This window comes from Nerophis ophidion, linkage group LG07 (genome assembly GCF_033978795.1).
Source record: "Nerophis ophidion isolate RoL-2023_Sa linkage group LG07, RoL_Noph_v1.0, whole genome shotgun sequence".
NCBI classification, from domain to species: domain Eukaryota; kingdom Metazoa; phylum Chordata; class Actinopteri; order Syngnathiformes; family Syngnathidae; genus Nerophis; species Nerophis ophidion.
Window position 1 is genome coordinate 78,484,730 of NC_084617.1, and position 25,552 is coordinate 78,510,281.

Consider the following 25,552-nt stretch of genomic DNA (forward strand, 5'->3'; position numbering starts at 1 on the left):
CCCCGGCTCTCCATCATGTTTACATGGATGCGAGTGTGGCCCCCGGCTCTCCATCATGTTTACATGGATGCGAGTGTGGCCCCCGGCTCTCCATCATGTTTACATGGATGCAGGTGTGGCCCTCTGCTCTCCATCATGTTTACATGGATGCGAGTGTGGCCCCCGGCTCTCCATCATGTTTACATGGATGCGAGTGTGGCCCCCGGCTCTCCATCATGTTTACATGGATGCGAGTGTGGCCCCCGGCTCTCCATCATGTTTACATGGATGCGAGTGTGGCCCCCGGCTCTCCATCATGTTTACATGGATGCGAGCGTGGCCCCCGGCTCTCCATCATGTTTACATGGATGCGAGCGTGGCCCTCTGCTCTCCATCATGTTTACATGGATGCGAGCGTGGCCCCCGGCTCTCCATCATGTTTACATGGATGCGAGCGTGGCCCCCGGCTCTCCATCATGTTTACATGGATGCGAGCGTGGCCCCCGGCTCTCCATCATGTTTACATGGATGCGAGCGTGGCCCCCGGCTCTCCATCATGTTTACATGGATGCGAGCGTGGCCCCCGGCTCTCCATCATGTTTACATGGATGCAGGTGTGGCCCTCTGCTCTCCATCATGTTTACATGGATGCGAGTGTGGCCCCCGGCTCTCCATCATGTTTACATGGATGCGAGTGTGGCCCCCGGCTCTCCATCATGTTTACATGGATGCGAGTGTGGCCCCCGGCTCTCCATCATGTTTACATGGATGCAGGTGTGGCCCTCTGCTCTCCATCATGTTTACATGGATGCAAGCGTGGCCCCCGGCTCTCCATCATGTTTACATGGATGCGAGCGTGGCCCCCGGCTCTCCGCCATGTTTACATGGATGCGAGCGTGGCCCCCGGCTCTCCGCCATGTTTACATGGATGCGAGCGTGGCCCCCGGCTCTCCGTCATGTTTACATGGATGCGAGCGTGGCCCCCGGCTCTCCGTCATGTTTACATGGATGCGAGCGTGGCCCCCGGCTCTCCGTCATGTTTACATGGATGCGAGCGTGGCCCCCGGCTCTCCGTCATGTTTACATGGATGCGAGCGTGGCCCCCGGCTCTCCGTCATGTTTACATGGATGCAAGCGTGGCCCCCGGCTCTCCATCATGTTTACATGGATGCGAGCGTGGCCCCCGGCTCTCCATCATGTTTACATGGATGCAGGTGTGGCCCTCTGCTCTCCATCATGTTTACATGGATGCAAGCGTGGCCCCCGGCTCTCCATCATGTTTACATGGATGCGAGCGTGGCCCCCGGCTCTCCGCCATGTTTACATGGATGCGAGCGTGGCCCCCGGCTCTCCGCCATGTTTACATGGATGCGAGCGTGGCCCCCGGCTCTCCGTCATGTTTACATGGATGCGAGCGTGGCCCCCGGCTCTCCGTCATGTTTACATGGATGCGAGCGTGGCCCCCGGCTCTCCGTCATGTTTACATGGATGCGAGCGTGGCCCCCGGCTCTCCGTCATGTTTACATGGATGCGAGCGTGGCCCCCGGCTCTCCGTCATGTTTACATGGATGCAAGCGTGGCCCCCGGCTCTCCATCATGTTTACATGGATGCGAGCGTGGCCCCCGGCTCTCCATCATGTTTACATGGATGCGAGTGTGGCCCCCGGCTCTCCATCATGTTTACATGGATGCGAGCGTGGCCCCCGGCTCTCCATCATGTTTACATGGATGCGAGCGTGGCCCTCTGCTCTCCATCATGTTTACATGGATGCGAGCGTGGCCCCCGGCTCTCCGTCATGTTTACATGGATGCGAGCGTGGCCCCCGGCTCTCCGTCATGTTTACATGGATGCAGGTGTGGCCCCCGGCTCTCCATCATGTTTACATGGATGCGAGTGTGGCCCCCGGCTCTCCATCATGTTTACATGGATGCGAGTGTGGCCCCCGGCTCTCCATCATGTTTACATGGATGCGAGCGTGGCCCCCGGCTCTCCATCATGTTTACATGGATGCGAGCGTGGCCCTCTGCTCTCCATCATGTTTACATGGATGCGAGCGTGGCCCCCGGCTCTCCATCATGTTTACATGGATGCGAGCGTGGCCCCCGGCTCTCCATCATGTTTACATGGATGCGAGCGTGGCCCCCGGCTCTCCATCATGTTTACATGGATGCGAGCGTGGCCCCCGGCTCTCCATCATGTTTACATGGATGCAGGTGTGGCCCTCTGCTCTCCATCATGTTTACATGGATGCGAGTGTGGCCCCCGGCTCTCCATCATGTTTACATGGATGCGAGTGTGGCCCCCGGCTCTCCATCATGTTTACATGGATGCGAGTGTGGCCCCCGGCTCTCCATCATGTTTACATGGATGCAGGTGTGGCCCTCTGCTCTCCATCATGTTTACATGGATGCAAGCGTGGCCCCCGGCTCTCCATCATGTTTACATGGATGCGAGCGTGGCCCCCGGCTCTCCGCCATGTTTACATGGATGCGAGCGTGGCCCCCGGCTCTCCGCCATGTTTACATGGATGCGAGCGTGGCCCCCGGCTCTCCGTCATGTTTACATGGATGCGAGCGTGGCCCCCGGCTCTCCGTCATGTTTACATGGATGCGAGCGTGGCCCCCGGCTCTCCGTCATGTTTACATGGATGCGAGCGTGGCCCCCGGCTCTCCGTCATGTTTACATGGATGCAAGCGTGGCCCCCGGCTCTCCACATGGAGGAAAATTGTCAGGGGCCACACGGAGGGACATCTTCAGGGGCCACATGGAGGAACATCGTCAGTGGCCACACGGAGGGACATCTTCAGGGGCCACATGGAGGAACATCGTCAGGGGCCACACGAAGGAACATCTTCAGGGGCCACATGGAGGGACATCTTCAGGGGCCACATGGAGGGACATCTTCCGGGGCCACATGGAGGAACATCGTCAGGGGCCACACGAAGGAACATCTTCACGGGCCACATGGAGGGACATCTTCAGGGGCCACATGGAGGAACATCTTCAGGGGCCACATGGAGGAACATCTTCAGGGGCCACATGGAGGAACATCTTCAGGGGCCACATGGAGGAACATTGTCAGGGGCCACACGAAGGAACATCTTCAGGGGCCACACAAAGGAACATCGTCAGGGGCCACATGGAGGAACATCTTCAGGGGCCACATGAAGGAACATCTTCAGGGGCCACATGGAGGAACATCTTCAGGGGCCACATGGAGGAACATTGTCAGGGGCCACACGGAGGGACATCGTCAGGGGCCACATGGAGGAACATCGTCAGGGGCCACATGGAGGAACATTGTCAGGGGCCACACGAAGGAACATCTTCAGGGGCCACATGGAGGGACATCTTCAGGGGCCACATGGAGGAACATCTTCAGGGGCCACATGGAGGAACATTGTCAGGGGCCACATGGAGGGACATCGTCAGGGGCCACACGAAGGAACATCGTCAGGGGCCACACGAAGGAACATCTTCAGGGGCCACATGGAGGAACATCTTCAGGGGCCACATGGAGGAACATTGTCAGGGGCCACACGGAGGGACATCGTCAGGGGCCACATGGAGGAACATCGTCAGGGGCCACATGGAGGAACATTGTCAGGGGCCACACGAAGGAACATCTTCAGGGGCCACATGGAGGGACATCTTCAGGGGCCACATGGAGGAACATCTTCAGGGGCCACATGGAGGAACATCGTCAGGGGCCACATGGAGGAACATCTTCAGGGGCCACATGGAGGAACATCTTCAGGGGCCACACGAAGGAACATCGTCAGGGGCCACATGGAGGAACATCTTCAGGGGCCACATGGAGGAACATCTTCAGGGGCCACATGGAGGAACATCTTCACGGGCCACATGGAGGAACATCTTCAGGGGCCACATGGAGGAACATCTTCAGGGGCCACATGGAGGAACATCTTCAGGGGCCACATGGAGGAACATCTTCAGGGGCCACATGGAGGAACATTGTCAGGGGCCACATGGAGGAACATCTTCAGGGGCCACATGGAGGAACATCTTCAGGGGCCACATGGAGGAACATCTTCAGGGGCCACATGGAGGAACATCTTCAGGGGCCACATGGAGGAACATCTTCAGGGGCCACATGGAGGAACATCTTCAGGGGCCACATGGAGGAACATTGTCAGGGGCCACATGGAGGAACATCTTCAGGGGCCACATGGAGGAACATCTTCAGGGGCCACATGGAGGAACATTGTCAGGGGCCACATGGAGGGACATCGTCAGGGGCCACATGGAGGAACATCTTCAGGGGCCACATGGAGGAACATCTTCAGGGGCCACACGAAGGAACATCGTCAGGGGCCACATGGAGGAACATCTTCAGGGGCCACATGGAGGAACATCTTCAGGGGCCACATGGAGGAACATCTTCAGGGGCCACATGGAGGAACATCGTCAGGGGCCACATGGAGGAACATCTTCAGGGGCCACATGGAGGAACATCTTCAGGGGCCACATGGAGGAACATCTTCAGGGGCCACATGGAGGGACATCTTCAGGGGCCACATGGAGGAACATCTTCAGGGGCCACATGGAGGAACATCTTCAGGGGCCACATGGAGGAACATCTTCAGGGGCCACATGGAGGAACATCTTCAGGGGCCACATGGAGGGACATCTTCAGGGGCCACATGGAGGAACATCTTCAGGGGCCACACGAAGGAACATCGTCAGGGGCCACATGGAGGAACATCTTCAGGGGCCACATGGAGGAACATCTTCAGGGGCCACATGGAGGAACATCTTCAGGGGCCACATGGAGGAACATCGTCAGGGGCCACATGGAGGAACATCTTCAGGGGCCACATGGAGGAACATCTTCAGGGGCCACATGGAGGAACATCTTCAGGGGCCACATGGAGGGACATCTTCAGGGGCCACATGGAGGAACATCTTCAGGGGCCACATGGAGGAACATCTTCAGGGGCCACATGGAGGAACATCTTCAGGGGCCACATGGAGGAACATCTTCAGGGGCCACATGGAGGAACATCTTCAGGGGCCACATGGAGGAACATCTTCAGGGGCCACATGGAGGAACATCTTCAGGGGCCACATGGAGGAACATCTTCAGGGGCCACATGGAGGAACATCTTCAGGGGCCACATGGAGGAACATCTTCAGGGGCCACATGGAGGGACATCTTCAGGGGCCACATGGAGGAACATCTTCAGGGGCCACATGGAGGAACATCTTCAGGGGCCACATGGAGGAACATCTTCAGGGGCCACATGGAGGAACATCTTCAGGGGCCACATGGAGGAACATCTTCAGGGGCCACATGGAGGGACATCTTCAGGGGCCACATGGAGGAACATCTTCAGGGGCCACATGGAGGGACATCTTCAGGGGCCACATGGAGGAACATCTTCAGGGGCCACATGGAGGGACATCTTCAGGGGCCACATGGAGTTACATCTGTGCCCAAATGGGCCGGACTATCAAAATCCTGGCATCAAAATGAAAAAGACAATTTTGGATTGTTTTCTTTTTCTTACTTTGGCCAAAAATAGAACACATCCTGAAAATATTACAATAAAACTATTTTAAAAGCTAGCAGCAGCAGTAAAGTTTAGATCCATGAAGGAAAGAAGAAAGTGAATACATTTTTACAACTAAATACATTAACTTGTGTTTTCTTTTGGAACCTTTTTTTTTTTTTATGAATGAACGTTTATGACAACCTTTTTCCAGAACACAAGATAGAAAGTGAGATATAACAGCATCATTGGTGCATTTGTCATTTGTTTTTTAAAACACTTACAAAAAAGTGGGACCCCAAAAATGTACTGTGGGACCCCATTTTTACGACTTGATGCCATTTTGAAAATCCCTAGCACCAACACTGAGGGAGTATTGGTGCGTGCAAAACAGCAGCAGGCGGCTGTGGCCTGCGGGCCGCTTCTACTAATCAAATGTCCTCCATCGATCATTCAGCCTTGACTTGGATCCTTGCACTGGAGACAAATAGTTCAATATGTTCATGAAACATTAGAGTTATAATGCAGAACTGTATCAGTCCTGTCTGTAAGGCCGTGTACAGCAACATTTTCAACTGGCAGCACAGGGACCAAACTTGTCCTGGGAAAAAACTTGCCAAAACATTTTTTTTCCTAAAAACACTAAAGAGGTCCAGTATAGATTAAGTTGGACCAGAGTAAAAAAAAAAAAGTTGGCTGATCCTTGCATTTGTCACAGTTGTGTGTGTGTGTGTGTGTGTGTGTGTGTGTGTGTGTGTGTGTGTGTGTGTGTGGTATGGAGATTAATAAAGTACTTTGTATTTGTCACAGTTGTGTGTGTGTGTGTGTGTGTGTGCTATGGGGATTAATAAAGTACTTTGTATTTGTCACAGTCGTGTGTGTGTGTGTGTGGTATCTCCCCCAGGGATTAATAAAGTACTTTGTATTTGTCACAGTTGTGTGCGTGTGTGTGTGCTATGGGGATTAATAAAGTACTTTGTATTTGTCACAGTCGTGTGTGTGTGTGTGTGTGTGTGTGTGCTATGGGGATTAATAAAGTACTTTGTATTTGTCACAGTCGTGTGTGTGTGTGTGTGTGCTATGGGGATTAATAAAGTACTTTGTATTTGTCACAGTTGTGTGCGTGTGTGTGTGTGCTATGGGGATTAATAAAGTACTTTGTATTTGTCACAGTCGTGTGTGTGTGTGCTATGGGGATTAATAAAGTACTTTGTATTTGTCACAGTTGTGTGTGTGTGTGTTGTGTGTGTGTGCTATGGGGATTAATAAAGTACTTTGTATTTGTCACAGTCGTGTGTGTGTGTGCTATGGGGATTAATAAAGTACTTTGTATTTGTCACAGTTGTGTGTGTGTGTGTGTGTGTGTGCTATGGGGATTAATAAAGTACTTTGTATTTGTCACAGTTGTGTGTGTGTGTGTGTGTGTGTGTGCTATGGGGATTAATAAAGTACTTTGTATTTGTCACAGTCGTGTGTGTGTGTGTGCTATGGGGATTAATAAAGTACTTTGTATTTGTCACAGTTGTGTGTGTGTGTGTGTGTGTGTGTGCTATGGGGATTAATAAAGTACTTTGTATTTGTCACAGTCGTGTGTGTGTGTGTGTGTGTGTGTGTGTGTGTGTGTGCTATGGGGATTAATAAAGTACTTTGTATTTGTCACAGTTGTGTGTGTGTGTGTGTGTGTGTGTGTGTGTGCTATGGGGATTAATAAAGTACTTTGTATTTGTCACAGTCGTGTGTGTGTGTGTGTGTGTGTGTGTGTGTGTGTGTGTGTGCTATGGGGATTAATAAAGTACTTTGTATTTGTCACAGTTGTGTGTGTGTGTGTGCTATGGGGATTAATAAAGTACTTTGTATTTGTCACAGTCGTGTGTGTGTGTGCTATGGGGATTAATAAAGTACTTTGTATTTGTCACAGTCGTGTGTGTGTGGTATCTGGCGGCAGGACCCAAAGGTGCAGAGATGGCAGGCGAAGTGCAGAAAAGGTCTTCTCATCAGGACTAGGAAGACCAAATCCAAAGGTGCACCACGGACATTAGTCAACCAAGCAGTGTCACAAGGCAGAGAAGTAGTCCTGATTAGTGAATAGAGGCAGGTGAGTCAGTCCTCTGATCACCAATCAAGAAGAGCCAAAAAGGGGAAGTGTTACAAAAATAAAAGCAGCAGCCAGGACGGAACACTAAACCAAGCAGCTAAAGTTTGAAAGGCTGGTGGCACATTTGGAAAATACATGACATAAAAACTGGAATAAAAGCCAGGAGCTGCAAAGTAAGGAAAAAATAGTAAAAACTGAAAAAAAAGGAAAAACTTAGAGTTGTGGGATTAATGTGAAATTGATCAGTGATTTAAGCCTTGAAACCAATACAAAAATATCTTAATATATGACTTACTTTTAACATTTTAATGAATTCCGGGGACCTTAAGTCTGTTTTTTAACTGTCATTGTTTAAAAATGATAATGAATCAAAAGCAATGATTTAGTTATTTAAGGATCCAATGACCTCAGATCAAATATTCCAGTTTAAACATTTCTTGCAGAAAAAAAAACATATGTTGTGGTTTTGTTTACAACAAACAATGTCTCGCTTTTGAAAATGACAAATATTAAAAAAGGCCGCGAGATGCTTTTATTTTCCAGTGCAGACCTCAGCGGGAAAAGAAAGGCCAACATCAAAGAGATTAGGAAGGACAGGACAAGAAAGGACATGGAAAGCGTGCTAGCAAACATAGAAGGACAGGACAAGAAAGGACATGGAAAGCGTGCTAGCAAACATAGAAGACTGGCCTACAAAGAAGTGGTCTACCTCTTCAAGTCCTATGTTCTAATAATGTGATGAATGCAAGTCAGGTCTTCTTGCTTTCCTTTCTTTAGCTGACATGTTCTCACAAGTCATTTCTTCGACTTGCTGACTTTTAGTGGCGGTGTTCCTCAAGGCTCCGTTTTAAGTCCTGCTTTGTTTGCATCATTGTGGGCGAGTTCAGTTGAAACTTGTGTTGTGCAGCAGATTCTTTAAAGACACTCTTTGTTTGCATCATTGTGGGCGAGTTCAGTTGAAACTTGTGTTGTGCAGCAGATTCTTTAAAGACAGCGCCGTCATCCAGATGATCTTTGACTAGCTGTTTGTGCTCCGGCTCTTTGAAGACAAGCCAGCTGTCCTGTCACTCGGACAAAATAAAGAAATGGGAACTTTACACGGGACATTCTGACAACTTCCTCTTTAAAAAAGCATTTTATTACATGTTGTCTATTTATGAGGACATTTCTGTGTCCACAAGTGTTTTGGCAGCAGGAGTCTCTCCTGTTAGAGCAGTTCCAGTAGAAGGTTAAGAAGGTCACGCCCGCAAGATGCAAGTTGACTGAAGCTAACAAACATGGCAGCTTTTCAAAGAGGCAAGACAGGCGTGAAGCTGGCAGCCTCAGTGGGACCAGACGGGACAGACTTGACATTGTGTCCACGCTGGCAGCCTCAGTGGGACCAGACGGGACAGACTTGACATTGTGTCCACGCTGGCAGCCTCAGTGGGACCAGACGGGACAGACTTGACATTGTGTCCACGCTGGCAGCCTCAGTGGGACCAGACGGGACAGACTTGACATTGTGTCCACGCTGGCAGCCTCAGTGGGACCAGACGGGACAGACTTGACATTGTGTCCACGCTGGCAGCCTCAGTGGGACCAGACGGGACAGACTTGACATTGTGTCCACGCTGGCAGCCTCAGTGGGACCAGACGGGACAGACTTGACATTGTGTCCACGCTGGCAGCCTCAGTGGGACCAGACGGGACAGACTTGACATTGTGTCCACGCTGGCAGCCTCAGTGGGACCAGACGGGACAGACTTGACATTGTGTCCACGCTGGCAGCCTCAGTGGGACCAGACGGGACAGACTTGACATTGTGTCCACGCTGGCAGCCTCAGTGGGACCAGACGGGACAGACTTGACATTGTGTCCACGCTGGCAGCCTCAGTGGGACCAGACGGGACAGACTTGACATTGTGTCCACGCTGGCAGCCTCAGTGGGACCAGACGGGACAGACTTGACATTGTGTCCACGCTGGCAGCCTCAGTGGGACCAGACGGGACAGACTTGACATTGTGTCCACGCTGGCAGCCTCAGTGGGACCAGACGGGACAGACTTGACATTGTGTCCACGCTGGCAGCCTCAGTGGGACCAGACGGGACAGACTTGACATTGTGTCCACGCTGGCAGCCTCAGTGGGACCAGACGGGACAGACTTGACATTGTGTCCACGCTGGCAGCCTCAGTGGGACCAGACGGGACAGACTTGACATTGTGTCCACGCTGGCAGCCTCAGTGGGACCAGACGGGACAGACTTGACATTGTGTCCACGCTGGCAGCCTCAGTGGGACCAGACGGGACAGACTTGACATTGTGTCCACGCTGGCAGCCTCAGTGGGACCAGACGGGACAGACTTGACATTGTGTCCACGCTGGCAGCCTCAGTGGGACCAGACGGGACAGACTTGACATTGTGTCCACGCTGGCAGCCTCAGTGGGACCAGACGGGACAGACTTGACATTGTGTCCACGCTGGCAGCCTCAGTGGGACCAGACGGGACAGACTTGACATTGTGTCCACGCTGGCAGCCTCAGTGGGACCAGACGGGACAGACTTGACATTGTGTCCACGCTGGCAGCCTCAGTGGGACCAGACGGGACAGACTTGACATTGTGTCCACGCTGGCAGCCTCAGTGGGACCAGACGGGACAGACTTGACATTGTGACCACGCTGGCAGCCTCAGTGGGACCAGACGGGACAGACTTGACATTGTGTCCACGCTGGCAGCCTCAGTGGGACCAGACGGGACAGACTTGACATTGTGTCCACGCTCCGAGACACAGCCTCCCTCAAACATTGAAAATGACACTGACATGCGTGACTTACAATGAAAAAGCATGTTTACAAAAATAGAAAAGCCAGCGTGTATTTTCTCTGGCTAGTTAGGACATGGAACGAGGGGACTTCAAGCTGGAAAACCAAAGAAAAAACAGATTATATTGAAGAATGTGTCAAAGTCATTCCTGGACAAAACATCTATTATGCTCCTAAAAATAAGAGTAGAGTGTAAATATATTTTCATATTTATATTTACAAGAATAGTGATGGTGATATTTGGTGTGTGAAGCCCAAGAAAAAGCCAATTGTGGAGTCTCCTGTCCTACGTTGTCATGTGACCCCCGTCTGGGGCCTCTTAGACCTGTCCTGGCGGCGGCAGCAAAAAGAGAAGAAGCTGCGCTCCGACCGAGCTGCCGGCGTCCTGAGCTTCATCTCTGGGAATGTAGGAGAGGGCGGACCACCCCCGGGAAGTCTCAACCTTTGCCCAAACGGGGAGGAGGTCTTCGTCTCTGGGAATGTAGGAGAGGGCGGACCACCCCCAGGAAGTCTCAACCTTTGCCCAAACGGGGAGGAGGTCTTCGTCTCTGGGAATATAGGAGAGGGCGGACCACCCCCAGGAAGTCTCAACCTTTGCCCAAACGGGGAGGAGGTCTTCGTCTCTGGGAATGTAGGAGAGGGCGGACCACCCCCAGGAAGTCTCAACCTTTGCCCAAACGGGGAGGAGGTCTTCATCTCTGGGAATGTAGGAGAGGGCGGACCACCCCCAGGAAGTCTCAACCTTTGAGGTGTCAGCGTTTCTTGATGGCCGCCGCCATTGAATGGGGGGGCAGCTTGGGCAGGCAGGGCTCCTCGGCGCCCGCGTCGTGGGAGAAGACCGAGTCCTCGCCTGAAGAGCACGTGGAGCTGCGGGTGTCGGGGTAGTTGGGGGAGTACTGGTCCAAGGGCACGGACAGCTCCAAATACTCCTGCATGCGGGACATCATTTAGACGACAAAGAAAGCAAGATGGCTGAGCTGCGACGAGGACAGCACGCACCTGGTTGGATGTCAGGGCCAGGCAGCGGTCCAGGTCCTCCACCAGCTGCTTGAAGGTGGGCCTGTGGGAGGGCACGGCGTGCCAGCAGTCCCTCATCAGCATGTACCTGCGCCAGGGACAAGATGCAGGATTTCACCAAGACACTTCAAGTACACACCAGCCTTTGGCTCTGGGAAGAACCTTTGGCTCTGGGAAGAACCTTTTCCTCTCGGAAGAACCTTTATCTCTGGGAAGAACCTTTGGCTCTGGGTAGAGCCTTTGGCTCTGGGTAGAACCTTTGGCTCTGGGTAGAACCTTTATCTCTGGGAAGAACCTTTGGCTCTCAGAAGAACCTTTAGCTCTGAGTAGAACCTTTGGCTCTGGGAATAACCTTTATCTTTGAGAAGAACCTTTGGCTCTGAGAAGAACCTTTGGCTCTGGTAAAAACCTTTGGCTCTGAGAAGAACCTTTGGCTCTGGTAAAAACCTTTGGCTCTGAGAAGAACCTTTGGCTCTGAGAAGAACCTTTGGCTCTGAGAAGAACCTTTGGCTCTGAGAAGAACCTTTTGCTCTGGGAAGAACCTTTGGCTCTGGGAAGAACCTTTGGCTCTGGGTAGAACCTTTGTCTTTGGGTAGAACCTTTGGCTCTGGGAAGAACCTTTGGCTCTGGGAAGAACCTTTGGCTCTGGGAAGAACCTTGGCTCTGGGAAGAACCTTTGGCTTTGGGAAGAACCTTTGTCTCTGGGAAGAACCTTTGTCTCTGGGAAGAACCTTTGGCTCTGGGAAGAACCTTGGCTCTGGGAAGAACCTTTGGCTTTGGGAAGAACTTTTGTCTCTGGGAAGAACCTTTGGCTCTGGGAAGAACCTTTGTCTCTGGGAGGAACCTTTGGCTCGGGGAAGAACCTTTGGCTCTGGGAAGAACCTTTGGCTCTGGGAAGAACCTTTGGCTCTGGGAAGAACCTTGGCTCTGGGAAGAACCTTTGGCTTTGGGAAGAACCTTTGTCTCTGGGAAGAACCTTTGTCTCTGGGAAGAACCTTTGTCTCTGGGAAGAACCTTTGTCTCTGGGAAGAACCTTTGGCTCTGGGAAGAACCTTTGGCTTTGGGAAGAACCTTTGTCTCTGGGAAGAACCTTTGGCTCCGGGAAGAACCTTTGGCTTTGGGAAGAACCTTTGTCTCTGGGAGGAACCTTTGGCTCGGGGAAGAACCTTTGGCTCTGGGAAGAACCTTTGGCTCTGGGAAGAACTTTTGGCTCTGGGAAGAACCTTTGGCTCTGCGAAGAACCTTTGGCTCTGCGAAGAACCTTTGGCTCTGCGAAGAACCTTTGGCTCAGGGAAGAACTTTTGGCTCTGGGAAGAACCTTTGGCTCTGCGAAGAACCGCGCACACTACCAGCAGTTGTCAACACCACAAAATCACAACTATTCAAACTACACAAAGGTACCAAATTCAGTACTTTTATCGACATTGACCAAAACCCAACGGTACTAAGGGGTACAGATTCACATGAAATCAAAGAGCGCCACATTTGTTGTACGTGATGTCATGTCTGGTGCAGCAAGCAGGTGGCGCTCAAAAGTCCTTTTCTTCCAAATGCATAAACATGCTTCTGATTAAATATCATTAACCAAAACTACAAGTGAGATGCAGACTAGAGTCAAACAGCTGCTGGCAGATAAATACTTACAGCTTCAACAAAAGAAGACACTGACATCTTCAACTTCATGGCAAAGACTACATCTGAGCCAGGACAAAACACAGGAGCCTTTACACTACTGCCATCTAACATCTTGGGATTGGGTCTGCATGCAAAGTGGACTTAATACTTGGGACTAAGACACGGAAGTGGAAGAAAACAAGGTCAGACAACTTCAATGAAATAAATCCCCTGAAGAGTAGGGAAACCTGCGAAACAGACTTGTTTTGTCCTGACCTTTATATATATATATATATATAACTGTATGTAGCTATACTGTATATACAGTACATATACTAGCTCCCCCGCACTAACTTGCCGTGCACTTAAGATGTGACTTGAAGGTGTTACTACTTCCTTGTGCTGGCTAAAAGACTACTTCCCAGGAGGCCAAGGAACTAACAAGTAAAGATGACATGATTGAAATGCTGTGAGAAGAAAGTGGAGGTGAAAGGTGTGCTTACAGCTGATGAGTGCAGGTGGTTGGTTTGTCCATGCGGTGTCCTTCCTTCAGCAGCTTGAAGAGCTCTTCCACGGGGACACCGGGGTACGGGGAGCCTCCCAGGGTGAAGATTTCCCAAAGCAGCACCCCAAAGGACCAGCTGCAATCAGCACAAAGGAAGCCCTTAAGTCCCGTGACGTCCACTTGGAGATAAAGCAAGGGGAGGACACTCACACGTCACTTTGGTGTGTGTAGATGCGGTCAAACAGGGCTTCAGGGGCCATCCACTTGACTGGCAGGCGGCCCTGTGGGAGAGGGACATCTGCTTCACAAGTGTTTGTCCCCCAATAATATGTGAAGAGGGGACGCTTCATATTGTTCACAAGTCTTTGTCCCCCAATAATATGTGGGGAGGGGACACTTCATATTGTTCACAAGTGTTTGTCCCCCAATAATATGTGAAGGGGGGGACACTTCATATTGTTCACAAGTCTTTGTCCCCCAATAATATGTGGGGAGGGGACACTTCATATTGTTCACAAGTGTTTGTCCTCCAATAATATGTGGGGAGGGGACACTTCATATTGTTCACAAGTGTTTGTCCCCCAATAATATGTGGGGAGGGGACACTTCATATTGTTCACAAGTGTTTGTCCCCCAATAATATGTGAAGGGGGGGACACTTCATATTGTTTACAAGTGTTTGTCCCCCAATATGTGAAGAGGGGACACTTCATGTTGTTCACAAGTCTTTGTCCCCCAATAATATGTGGGGAGGGGACACTTCATATTGTTCACAAGTGTTTGTCCCCCAATAATATGTGAAGGGGGGGACACTTCATATTGTTCACAAGTGTTTGTCCCCCAATATGTGAAGAGGGGACACTTCATATTGTTCACAAGTCTTTGTCCCCCAATAATATGTGGGGAGGGGACACTTCATATTGTTCACAAGTGTTTGTCCCCCAATAATATGTGGGGAGGGGACACTTCATATTGTTCACAAGTGTTTGTCCCCCAATAATATGTGAAGGGGGGGACACTTCATATTGTTCACAAGTGTTTGTCCCCCAATATGTGAAGAGGGGACACTTCATATTGTTCACAAGTCTTTGTCCCCCAATAATATGTGGGGAGGGGACACTTCATATTGTTCACAAGTGTTTGTCCCCCAATAATATGTGAAGGGGGGACACTTCATATTGTTCACAAGTCTTTGTCCCCCAATAATATGTGGGGAGGGGACACTTCATATTGTTCACAAGTGTTTGTCCTCCAATAATATGTGGGGAGGGGACACTTCATATTGTTATAAATGGGTTGTACTTGTATAGCGCTTTTCTACCTTCAAGGTACTCAAAGCGCTTTGACACTACTTTCACATTTACCCATTCACACACACATTCACACACTGATGGAGGGAGCTGCCATGCAAGGCGCTAACCAGCACCCATCAGGAGCAAGGGTGAAGTGTCTTGCTCAGGACACAACGGACGTGACGAGGTTGGTACTAGGTGGGATTTGAACCAGGGCCCCTCGGGTTGCGCACGGCCACTCTCCCACTGCGCCACGCCGTCCCATATTGTTCACTAGTGTTTGTCCCCCAATAATATGTGAAGGGGGGGACACTTCATATTGTTCACAAGTAGTTGTCCCCCAATAATATGTGAAGGGGGGGACACTTCATATTGTTCACAAGTAGTTGTCCCCCAATAATATGTGAAGGGGGGGACACTTCATATTGTTCACAAGTAGTTGTCCCCCAATAATATGTGAAGGGGGGGACACTTCATATTGTTCACAAGTAGTTGTCCCCCAATAACATGGCATCACTTACATTGGTGGTCTTCTTATAGTAGTCAATGTGGTGAATGTCTCTCGCCAGCCCAAAGTCTGCTATTTTCATCACGTTGTCCTCAGTGACCAGAACATTACGAGCAGCAACATCTCGGTGGATGCACTGGACGGGATGACACATACAACTTTCTTATTACGCAACATGAGGCGGACGGGATGACACATACAACTTTCTTATTACGCAACATGAGGCGGACGGGATGACACATACAACTTTCTTATTACGCAACATGAGGCGGACGGGATGACACATACAACTTTCTTATTACGCAACATGAGACTGACGGGATGACACATACAACTTTCTTATTACGCAACATGAGGCGGACGGGATGACACATACAACTGTCTTATTACGCAACGTGAGGCGGACGGGATGACACATACAACTTTCTTATTACGCAACATGAGGCGGACGGGATGACACATACAACTTTCTTATTACGTAACATGAGGCGGACAGGATGACACATACAACTGTCTTATTACGCAACGTGAGGCGGACGGGATGACACACACAACTTTCTTATTTCCACTGGCACGTCTGTCAAACCTGGCATGACAGAAGACGTGTGTGACAATCAATGGTACTTTAACTTGAACTTAACGTCCACTGTACCTTCCGTCAAACCTGGCGTGACAGAAGACATTTCTGAGGACAGGGACAGACCTTAAAGTGCTTCATACAACCAAAGGTGCTAAAAGAGCATCAAAAGATCAGTATCTGCTTGTGAAATAATGAAGGTGTTTGTCTTCAAATGTTCAAAGGCTTGATGGACACGCTGTATTTCCATACCATAGCATTTTTAAGTTGCTGGGGTTTTTGTTTTTTAACGTTTTTGGGAATGTTTTCTGTTCAAAGAGTGGATTTACATTCCAGTCCATTTAGAAGAGGAACTAGAGAGAGGGCGGTGGTGCTCACATTACTTCTATTACCTTCTTGGAAGACAGGTACTCCATGCCTCGGGCCACTTGGTAGGCGCAGGACACCAAGTCTTTGATGGACATGTTCTCTACAGGGACTTGGTCCGGGTTGTAACAATACTCCATGCCTGGCGGGCGTCGTGCACGCAAATACTCTCTCAAGTTGCCCTTGGATGCGTACTCCACAATCACATACAAAGGACCTGCAAGCAGAAAGATGGTGGCAATATTAAGTGGAGGTTTCTTCCAATCTTACTTATTTACGCAGATAACTCAATCAATGTATTAATATCTTCACCTAGAATGACTACTTTGTACACTTTGGCAAGGGTGAGTAACAACTAGGACATCCATGAATACATACTAGCTACCCATGGTCAGACCAGCTGGTGACCAGCGGGGCTCTTACCATCCTGGGTACATGCGCCCAGCAGATTTATGATGTTCTTGTGCTTCCCAATGATCTTCATCATCTCCATCTCGGAAATAAGGTCCGAAAGGTCTTTCTCTGTGGCGTCAGCTGGAGGGTGTCACAAATAACTGTTATTAGAGGACCCCAACTTCTCAGAAGCAAGCATTGGAGCTCTGAGACTTAAAGGCCTACTGAAATGAGATGTTCTTATTTAAACGGGGATAGCAGCTCCATTCTATGTGTCATACTTCATCATTTCGCGATATTGCCATATTTTTGCTGAAAGGATTTAGTAGAGAACATCCACGAAAAAGTTCGCAACTTTTGTTCGCTAATAAAAAAGCCTTGCCTGTACCGGAAGTAGCAGACGATGTGCGCGTGACGTCACGGGTTGTGGAGCTCCTCACATCTGAACATTGTTTACAATCATGGCCACCGGCAGTGAGAGCGATTCGGACCGGGAAAGCGACGATTTCCCCATTAATTTGAGCGAGGATGAAAGATTTGTGGATGAGGAAAGTAAGAGTGAAAGACTAGAAAAAAAAAAAAAAAGAGACAGGGCTGTGGGAGCGATTTAGATGTTATTAGACACATTTACCAGGATAATTCTGGAAAATCCCGTACCTGCTTGTTGTGTTACTAGTGTTGTAGTGAGATTATACTGTCGTACCTTAAAGTCGGAGGGGTGTGGCCATGGGTGTGGTGACCGCCAGTGTCTCTGAGGGAAGCCACGCAGCTGCCTCTTTAACAGGTGCACGAGGAATGACGCAAGCTCCACTCATGTCTACAGTAAGAGCCGACTTATTACCACCATTTTCTCACCAAAACCTGCCGGTTGACATGTGGTCGGGAACCATGTTTGCTTGACCGCTCTGTTCTATAGTAAAGCTTCACCTTCGGGAAAGTAAACAAAGAAACACTGGCTGTGTTTGTGTTGCTAAAAGCAGCTGCAATACACCGCTTCCCACCTACATCTTTCTTCTTTGACGTCTCCATTATCAATTGAACAAATTGCAAAAGATTCAGCAACACAAATGTCCAGAATACTGTGTAATTATGCGATTAAAGCAGGCGATTTATAGCTGGGATCGGGCTGGAAAAAAATGTCCGCTACAATCCGAGACGTCACGCGCAAGCGTCATCATACCGACATTTTCAACAGGACTCTTCGCGCGAAATTTAAAACTGCAGAATACACACAGCCAACAATGTAGTAGCAGCTGAGTGAGGGAGCAAGCATGTCTTCCAGATCTAACAACACAAGACCAAATCATACTTACACTTTAACATTTTGACTGCAACCTTGGTCACACGGTTTGGTTTCTCTTTGTCCAGACCCAGCGCCTCTCCCATCACCACTTGGCCGAAGCAGCCCTCGCCGAGGGGCTTCCCAAGAACCAGACTGCAAGCATGCAGGGAAACAATGACATGTAGTAAGTGTGACACAGCACTATGTTGAAACACTATGACACAGCACTATGTTGAAACACTATGACACAGCAGTATGTTGAAACACTATGACACAGCACTATGTTGAAACACTATGACACAGCAGTATGTTGAAACACTATGACACAGCAGTATGTTGAAACACTATGACACAGCAGTATGTTGAAACACTATGACACAGCACTATGTTGAAACACTATGACACAGCAGTATGTTGAAACACTATGACACAGCAGTATGTTGAAACACTATGACACAGCAGTATGTTGAAACACTATGACACAGCAGTATGTTGAAACACTATGACACAGCAGTATGTTGAAACACTATGACACAGCAGTATGTTGAAACACTATGACACAGCAGTATGTTGAAACACTATGACACAGCAGTATGTTGAAACACTATGACACAGCAGTATGTTGAAACACTATGACACAGCACTATGTTGAAACACTATGACACAGCAGTATGTTGAAACACTATGACACAGCACTATGTTGAAACACTATGACACAGCAGTATGTTGAAACACTATGACACAGCAGTATGTTGAAACACTATGACACAGCAGTATGTTGAAACACTATGACACAGCAATATGTTGAAACACTATGACACAGCAGTATGTTGAAACACTATGACACAGCAGTATGTTGAAACACTATGACACAGCAGTATGTTGAAACACTATGACACAGCAGTATGTTGAAACACTATGACACAGCAGTATGTTGAAACACTATGACACAGCAGTATGTTGAAACACTATGACACAGCAGTATGTTGAAACACTATGACACAGCAGTATGTTGAAACACTATGACACAGCATTATGTTGAAACACTATGACACAGCAGTATGTTGAAACACTATGACACAGCAGTATGTTGAAACACTATGACACAGCAGTATGTTGAAACACTATGACACAGCACTATGTTGAAACACTATGACACAGCAGTATGTTGAAACACTATGACACAGCAGTATGTTGAAACACTATGACACAGCACTATGTTGAAACACTATGACACAGCAGTATGTTGAAACACTATGACACAGTAGTATGTTGAAACACTATGACACAGCAGTATGTTGAAACACTATGACACAGCAGTATGTTGAAACACTATGACACAGCAGTATGTTGAAACACTATGACACAGCAGTATGTTGAAACACTATGACACAGCAGTATGTTGAAACACTATGACACAGCAGTATGTTGAAACACTATGACACAGCAGTATGTTGAAACACTATGACACAGCAGTATGTTGAAACACTATGACACAGCAGTATGTTGAAACACTATGACAAAGCAGTATGTTGAAACACTATGACACAGCAGTATGTTGAAACACTATGACACAGCAGTATGTTGAAACACTATGACACAGCAGTATGTTGAAACACTATGACACAGCAATATGTTGAAACACTATGACACAGCAGTATGTTGAAACACTATGACACAGCAGTATGTTGAAACACTATGACACAGCAGTATGTTGAAACACTATGACACAGCAGTATGTTGAAACACTATGACACAGCAGTATGTTGAAACACTATGACACAGCAGTATGTTGAAACACTATGACACAGCAGTATGTTGAAACACTATGACACAGCAGTATGTTGAAACACTATGACACAGCAATATGTTGAAACACTATGACACAGCAGTATGTTGAAACACTATGACACAGCAGTATGTTGAAACACTATGACACAGCAGTATGTTGAAACACTATGACACAGCAGTATGTTGAAACACTATGACACAGCACTATGTTGAAACACTATGACACAGCAGTATGTTGAAACACTATGACACAGTAGTATGTTGAAACACTATGACACAGCAGTATGTTGAAACACTATGACACAGCAGTATGTTGAAACACTATGACACAGCAGTATGTTGAAACACTATGACACAGCAGTATGTTGAAACACTATGACACAGCAGTATGTTGAAACACTATGACACAGCAGTATGTTGAAACACTATGACACAGCAGTATGTTGAAACACTATGACACAGCAGTATGTTGAAACACTATGACAAAGCAGTATGTTGAAACACTATGACACAGCAGTATGTTGAAACACTATGACACAGCAGTATGTTGAAACACTATGACACAGCAGTATGTTGAAACACTATGACACAGCAATATGTTGAAACACTATGACACAGCAGTATGTTGAAACACTATGACACAGCAGTATGTTGAAACACTATGACACAGCAGTATGTTGAAACACTATGACACAGCAGTATGTTGAAACACTATGACACAGCAGTATGTTGAAACACTATGACACAGCAGTATGTTGAAACACTATGACACAGCAGTATGTTGAAACACTATGACACAGCAGTATGTTGAAACACTATGACACAGCAATATGTTGAAACACTATGACACAGCAGTATGTTGAAACACTATGACACAGCAGTATGTTGAAACACTATGACACAGCAGTATGTTGAAACACTATGACACAGCAGTATGTTGAAACACTATGACACAGGAGAATGCGAGGTGCGTAGTGACGTCAGAAAGCAACATGCCAATGCCCGGCCCAAACAAAGGGTCTAGAGTTGACTACATATGACAAGAAAGGATTGTTTTTTTTGCTACTTGAAAAAAGTAGAAGACTGCCACTTCAGCCAGAGGAGGACATCACAGCAATATGCTGAAACATTTCAACTATAAATGCAAGTGGCATCAATCTCATCCCAGCAGGAGTAACACTGCTGATTACTAACTGACCGCCTATCATCTCTGTGCTGTGCCATTGAGACCAGAGACATTCTCCATTTCACGTCCGCCGCCTGGGGTTGTACTGTAGCGTCTACTTTCAAGGAAGTGTCCAAGCGGTGACTACGTTTGTGTTGAAAACTTGCACACATTTGCCACAGTGCTGCTGATTTTCAAGAAGGGAATTTTGGAGACAAGTTGCATGTTTTCCTGCAACCACTTTTCACTCAGTCATTTCCGTTATTCAGGTGAAAGTCATAACATTTGACTATTGTGTAAAAGTTCATTCATGGCAGCAGTTTAAAGGGGAACATTATCAGCAGACCTAGGTAAGCGTCAATATATACCTTGATGGGGCAGAAAAAAGACCATCTATTTTTTTAACCGATTTCCGAATTCTAAATGGGTGAATTTTGGCGAATTAAACGCCTTTCTGTTTATCGCGCTGGAGGCGATGAGGTCAGAACGTGACGTCGCCGAGGTAACACAGCCGCCATTTTCATTTTCAACACATTACAAACACCGGGTCTCAGCTCTGTTGTTTTCCATTTTTTTGACTATTTTTTGGAACCTTGGAGACATCATGCCTGGTGGGTGTGTTGTCGGAGGGTGTAACAACACTAACAGGGAGGGATTCAAGTTGCACCACTGGCCCCAAGATGCCAAAGTGTCTGCCGCCAGACCCCCATTGAATGTGCCAGAGTGTCTCCACATTTGACCGGCGATGACAGACATGGCACAGAGATGTATGGATAACCTGCAGATGCATTTGCAACGATAAAGTCAATGAAATCACAAAGGTGAGTTTTGTTGATGTTGACTTATGTGCTAATCAGACATATTTGGTTGCGGCGTGACTGCCAGCTAATCGATGCTAACATGCTACGCTAATCGATGCTAACACACTATTTACCGGTGGTGCTATAGCAGACATGGCACAGAAATGTATGGATAACCTGCAGATGCATTTGCAACGATAAAGTCAACTAAATCACAAAGGTGAGTTTTGTTGATGTTGACTGCCAGCTAATCGATGCTAACATGCTACACTAATCGATGTTAACATGCTATTTACCGGCGGTGCTAAAGCAGACATGGCACAGAGATGTATGGATAACCTGCAGATGCATTTGCAACTATATTACGTTTCCTTCCACCCACATTTAATGCGAAACAAACACTTACCAATCGACAGATTTAAGTTGCTCCAGTGTCACAAGATGCGAAAGTCCTGATCGTTTGGTCCGCACATTTTACCGGCCATGCTAAAGCAGCTATTCGGCCATGCTATGGCTATGAATGGCGTCAATAGCTATTCGCTCTATAGCTTCAGTTTCTTCTTCAATACTTTCATACCCCAGCCGTCCGTTTTAATACATGCGTAATCTGTTGAATCGCTTAAGTCGCTGAAATCCGAGTTTGAATCCGAGCTAATGTCGCTATATCTTGCTGTGGTATTCCCATTGTTTGTTTACATTGGCAGCACTGTGTGACGTCACAGGGAAATGGATAGTCGCATCGCAAATAATGAAAATCAAGCACTTTGAAGCTTTTTTTAGGGATACTTGGGGACCGGTAACATTTTAAAAGAAATTTCATAAAATACAACAAGCCCCTGGGAACTGTTTTTTTATTGTTTTTAACTCTTTTGAAATTGTGATAATGTTCCCCTTTAACTTCAAATATGAAACTAATATGTGATATTACATGCAAAGTGAGATATTAGTTGTAGTTTTAATGATCATGGCTTACACTTTTTGAAGACCCCACATTTTATAAGATTTTCAATTCAGGGTTTTCATAAACTGTAAGCCATCATACTCAAAATGAAATCAAAAGAAGGTATATCATGTTATGTATATGATAGTTTCATCTTGTAAATCTAAACACACCATTCTAATAGTTTGAGTGTCACCAATGTATTTTTAGGGAGATGACAAAAGATTCTTAAAACATTTTGAAAATGTTGTATAAATGCTACATTCTTGAGTATTTTCCACGTCTGTTTTATTTTGTTAAATGCTACAGAATATTTATTGTATATGCTATGTGTGTCTTAAGACTTTACTGTTGGCTTGCTAAGGTCATGTTAGCTCTAAACTAAACACAATTGATGCTAATTTACTTTTTCCCAAATAAGAATCAATAAGAAAACCGTTAAAGAACCACTACGTTAAGCAGAATCAAAAGTGGAATCGGAACTGGAAAAATCGGGCATGCACAATTTTCCTGTTGGCCCTGGATAATTGAAGGGTAGAACATATACCATACCCTACTAAACCTCAGCCGTCTAAAAGTAAAGTAGTACTCTTGTTTAAAGTTTCACTTTTCAGGACATACCAATCTCGTAGAAGCTCCCAGCGAGGATCTTGGGGGAGTTCATACTCAGACACCCCGGACAACATCGGGGAGCCGCTGGAAGATAGACGGGAAGGCCGCACCAACATCACACCCGAGTGGATGGAGGAACTTGAGTCCACAGAGACCTGAAGTAAAGAAGCCTGACATTACTCCCCTCATAGTGAAAGACACAGCGATTGCAAAAGCTAACTTAGCCAAGAGAAAGCCCAGGACTACAAATGCCACTATTTTTTACTAGATTCAAAAAGAACACTAAACCTACCTGCCAAGACTTGCACTCTTCACACTCTCAATGGAAGTAAGATTATGGGGTCAACATACACTCATACACAAGTTTTACAAAAAAGGTATTGTAATAGAAAAGATTTGAAAGGTAAATATATTCCAAACCCCCTATCTACTTTCTGTTACCTGTCTGCGCAGGGGTATGCTTTTGGCCAGCTTGTGGACCGCCTGCTGACTGTTGAAGTCACTCTTTTTGGAGGAGGTGCGTATCTTGACAATGATTACGATGGCAATCATGACAGCGATGAAGAAGAAGCCCACACAGTAGATGACCACCTCCAGGTAGGTGTGGCTGGCCTCAGAATAGTGTGGGACGGCTAGACACAGGTGGGGGAGGGAGCATTGCATCAACCTTACTCCTACTCCAAAAAACCTATTCAACAACGCTAGATCGTCCACATTCGTACTACGGTGTGTAAAAACCACTTTGACACCTGTGGGTGCAACACCACCAAAAAACAATGCTATTTAGCCACATGTCCAATCTTTAAATAGCAACAATTGGAGAGTGTCAAAGGCATGGTTGTTATACACAAAAGTCCCACATCACACACAAAGCATGCTTGATAAGTAGTAATGTATACGTTGTGAAGCTTTAGTTCCCAATATGTGTCGGGCATCTCAACTCCTTAGTTGATGTGTTGCTGCGGCTGATAATATCATTCTTGAAGAAAAAGCCAATAACTAGGCACTGGTGTGCTGTATGAAGTGTAATGTGGAACTGATACGGATTCAGATTGTGTTTTTATCCTCCCATAAACAACTTGGATAACCTGGTATTAACCCCAATAGTCGGGCGAGCAAAACAGAAAGGCCCATGTTGGCTCGGGATGGGATTGTTTCACGGCTTTGAGATATTGTTTTGCTCGTTGGGCGCAGGACATCATTACACGTTGTAAGTGTAACAGGCACTCAAAAGTGTGCACTCTCCTGGTAAATGACATTGGATGTGCTACTAATTGGAATCCTTTCACCATCCCAAACCAAAATGTGCTGCAACAACAACACACAAGACGGCTGCACTTCTGTGAAGAGGCTGACCCACAAGCAACTTGATAATTGGACTAATGCCACTTCCTCCAGTGAGGAATGAGACACAAAGTACAGAGGGCCAATTATCAGAGTCTGACGGCGCTCTCACAGCAGGAAATGACATGAGGACTATCGCTACATGTCATTGGAAGCACTTGTCAAACAAATTGGCTTTACCCCAAATGAAATGCAAACATCAATTAAAAAGCAGAATGGTTTCAACAGTTCAAAGTGAAATGGGACCATAACTGCCAAACAATGATTTTAAAAATCTGGAACAAATGAGGATTGTTCCTTTTTTTACATATGTGATTTTCATTTTTCTATAGGGCTGGATTTGAGGCAGCTTGTGATTTGTTTGGCATTGTCAAACACAGCAGGGCATAGAGTGAAGAAGGACGCATACTGAGGGTTAGGGAAGTTAGGTCAACAACCTGTCTCAGCTTCTGCTCACATTTTCCCAGATCTTTCATTTCTGACAAAACGTGAAGGCAGATAGCCAGATTGTTGCCAAGAACCGAAGAGAAATGTAAGGAGAGAGCGAGAGACAGAACCACTGATACCTTCAAAAACGGTCAACCATGCAGAGTGATGAGAGAACCCGATAGAATTGCCCGCCAAGCAGGTATACTCCCCAGCGTCATCAAGAGACACATTTCTCAGTTGCAGGACTTCCATTTCCTTGTCTGTGGTGTTAAGGCCCGCGGTCTAGAAAAGAAAGGAAGCAGACCCAACAAGAGGCCCGATAGGGAGAAAGGAACCATGAGTAAGGCATTCTGAAAGAGAAAAAGTGATAGAGGAGAGTTGTTCTCCTCCACCAACACCAATCGCCCAACCAAAACTGGGAACCACAGCCAAGAACTTGTCCCCGGCCACCCTAGAATCTGTTAGTGGAGGTTAGCTTGGATCTGTCTGGCTGAACACCACATTGGGCCATCCCGTCACCAG

The 25,552-nt window shown here is 47.4% G+C and overlaps 1 protein-coding gene across 4 annotated transcripts in view; it reads right to left on the reverse strand.

The window, feature by feature from the left end:
• Positions 1-8,708: 8,708 nt before the first annotated feature.
• fgfr1a (fibroblast growth factor receptor 1a) overlaps positions 8,709-25,552 on the reverse strand; it is a 57,805-nt gene continuing 40,961 nt past the window's right edge. Inside the window, exons 8-18 of one of the 4 annotated variants that reach the window (XM_061907190.1) lie at positions 25,168-25,312; positions 23,699-23,889; positions 23,267-23,412; positions 17,981-18,102; positions 16,698-16,808; positions 16,301-16,491; positions 15,345-15,467; positions 13,742-13,812; positions 13,530-13,667; positions 11,395-11,500; positions 8,709-11,324 (exon numbers count right to left, since the gene is read on the reverse strand). In XM_061907190.1, coding sequence (XP_061763174.1) covers positions 11,148-11,324; positions 11,395-11,500; positions 13,530-13,667; positions 13,742-13,812; positions 15,345-15,467; positions 16,301-16,491; positions 16,698-16,808; positions 17,981-18,102; positions 23,267-23,412; positions 23,699-23,889; positions 25,168-25,312 — 1,521 coding nt within the window. In that variant the 3' untranslated portion in view covers positions 8,709-11,147. Of the gene's footprint in view, positions 11,325-11,394; positions 11,501-13,529; positions 13,668-13,741; positions 13,813-15,344; positions 15,468-16,300; positions 16,492-16,697; positions 16,809-17,980; positions 18,103-23,266; positions 23,413-23,691; positions 23,890-25,167; positions 25,313-25,552 lie in introns of all 4 variants that reach the window. The other 3 variants (XM_061907189.1, XM_061907188.1, XM_061907187.1) reach the window with 3 other exon arrangements.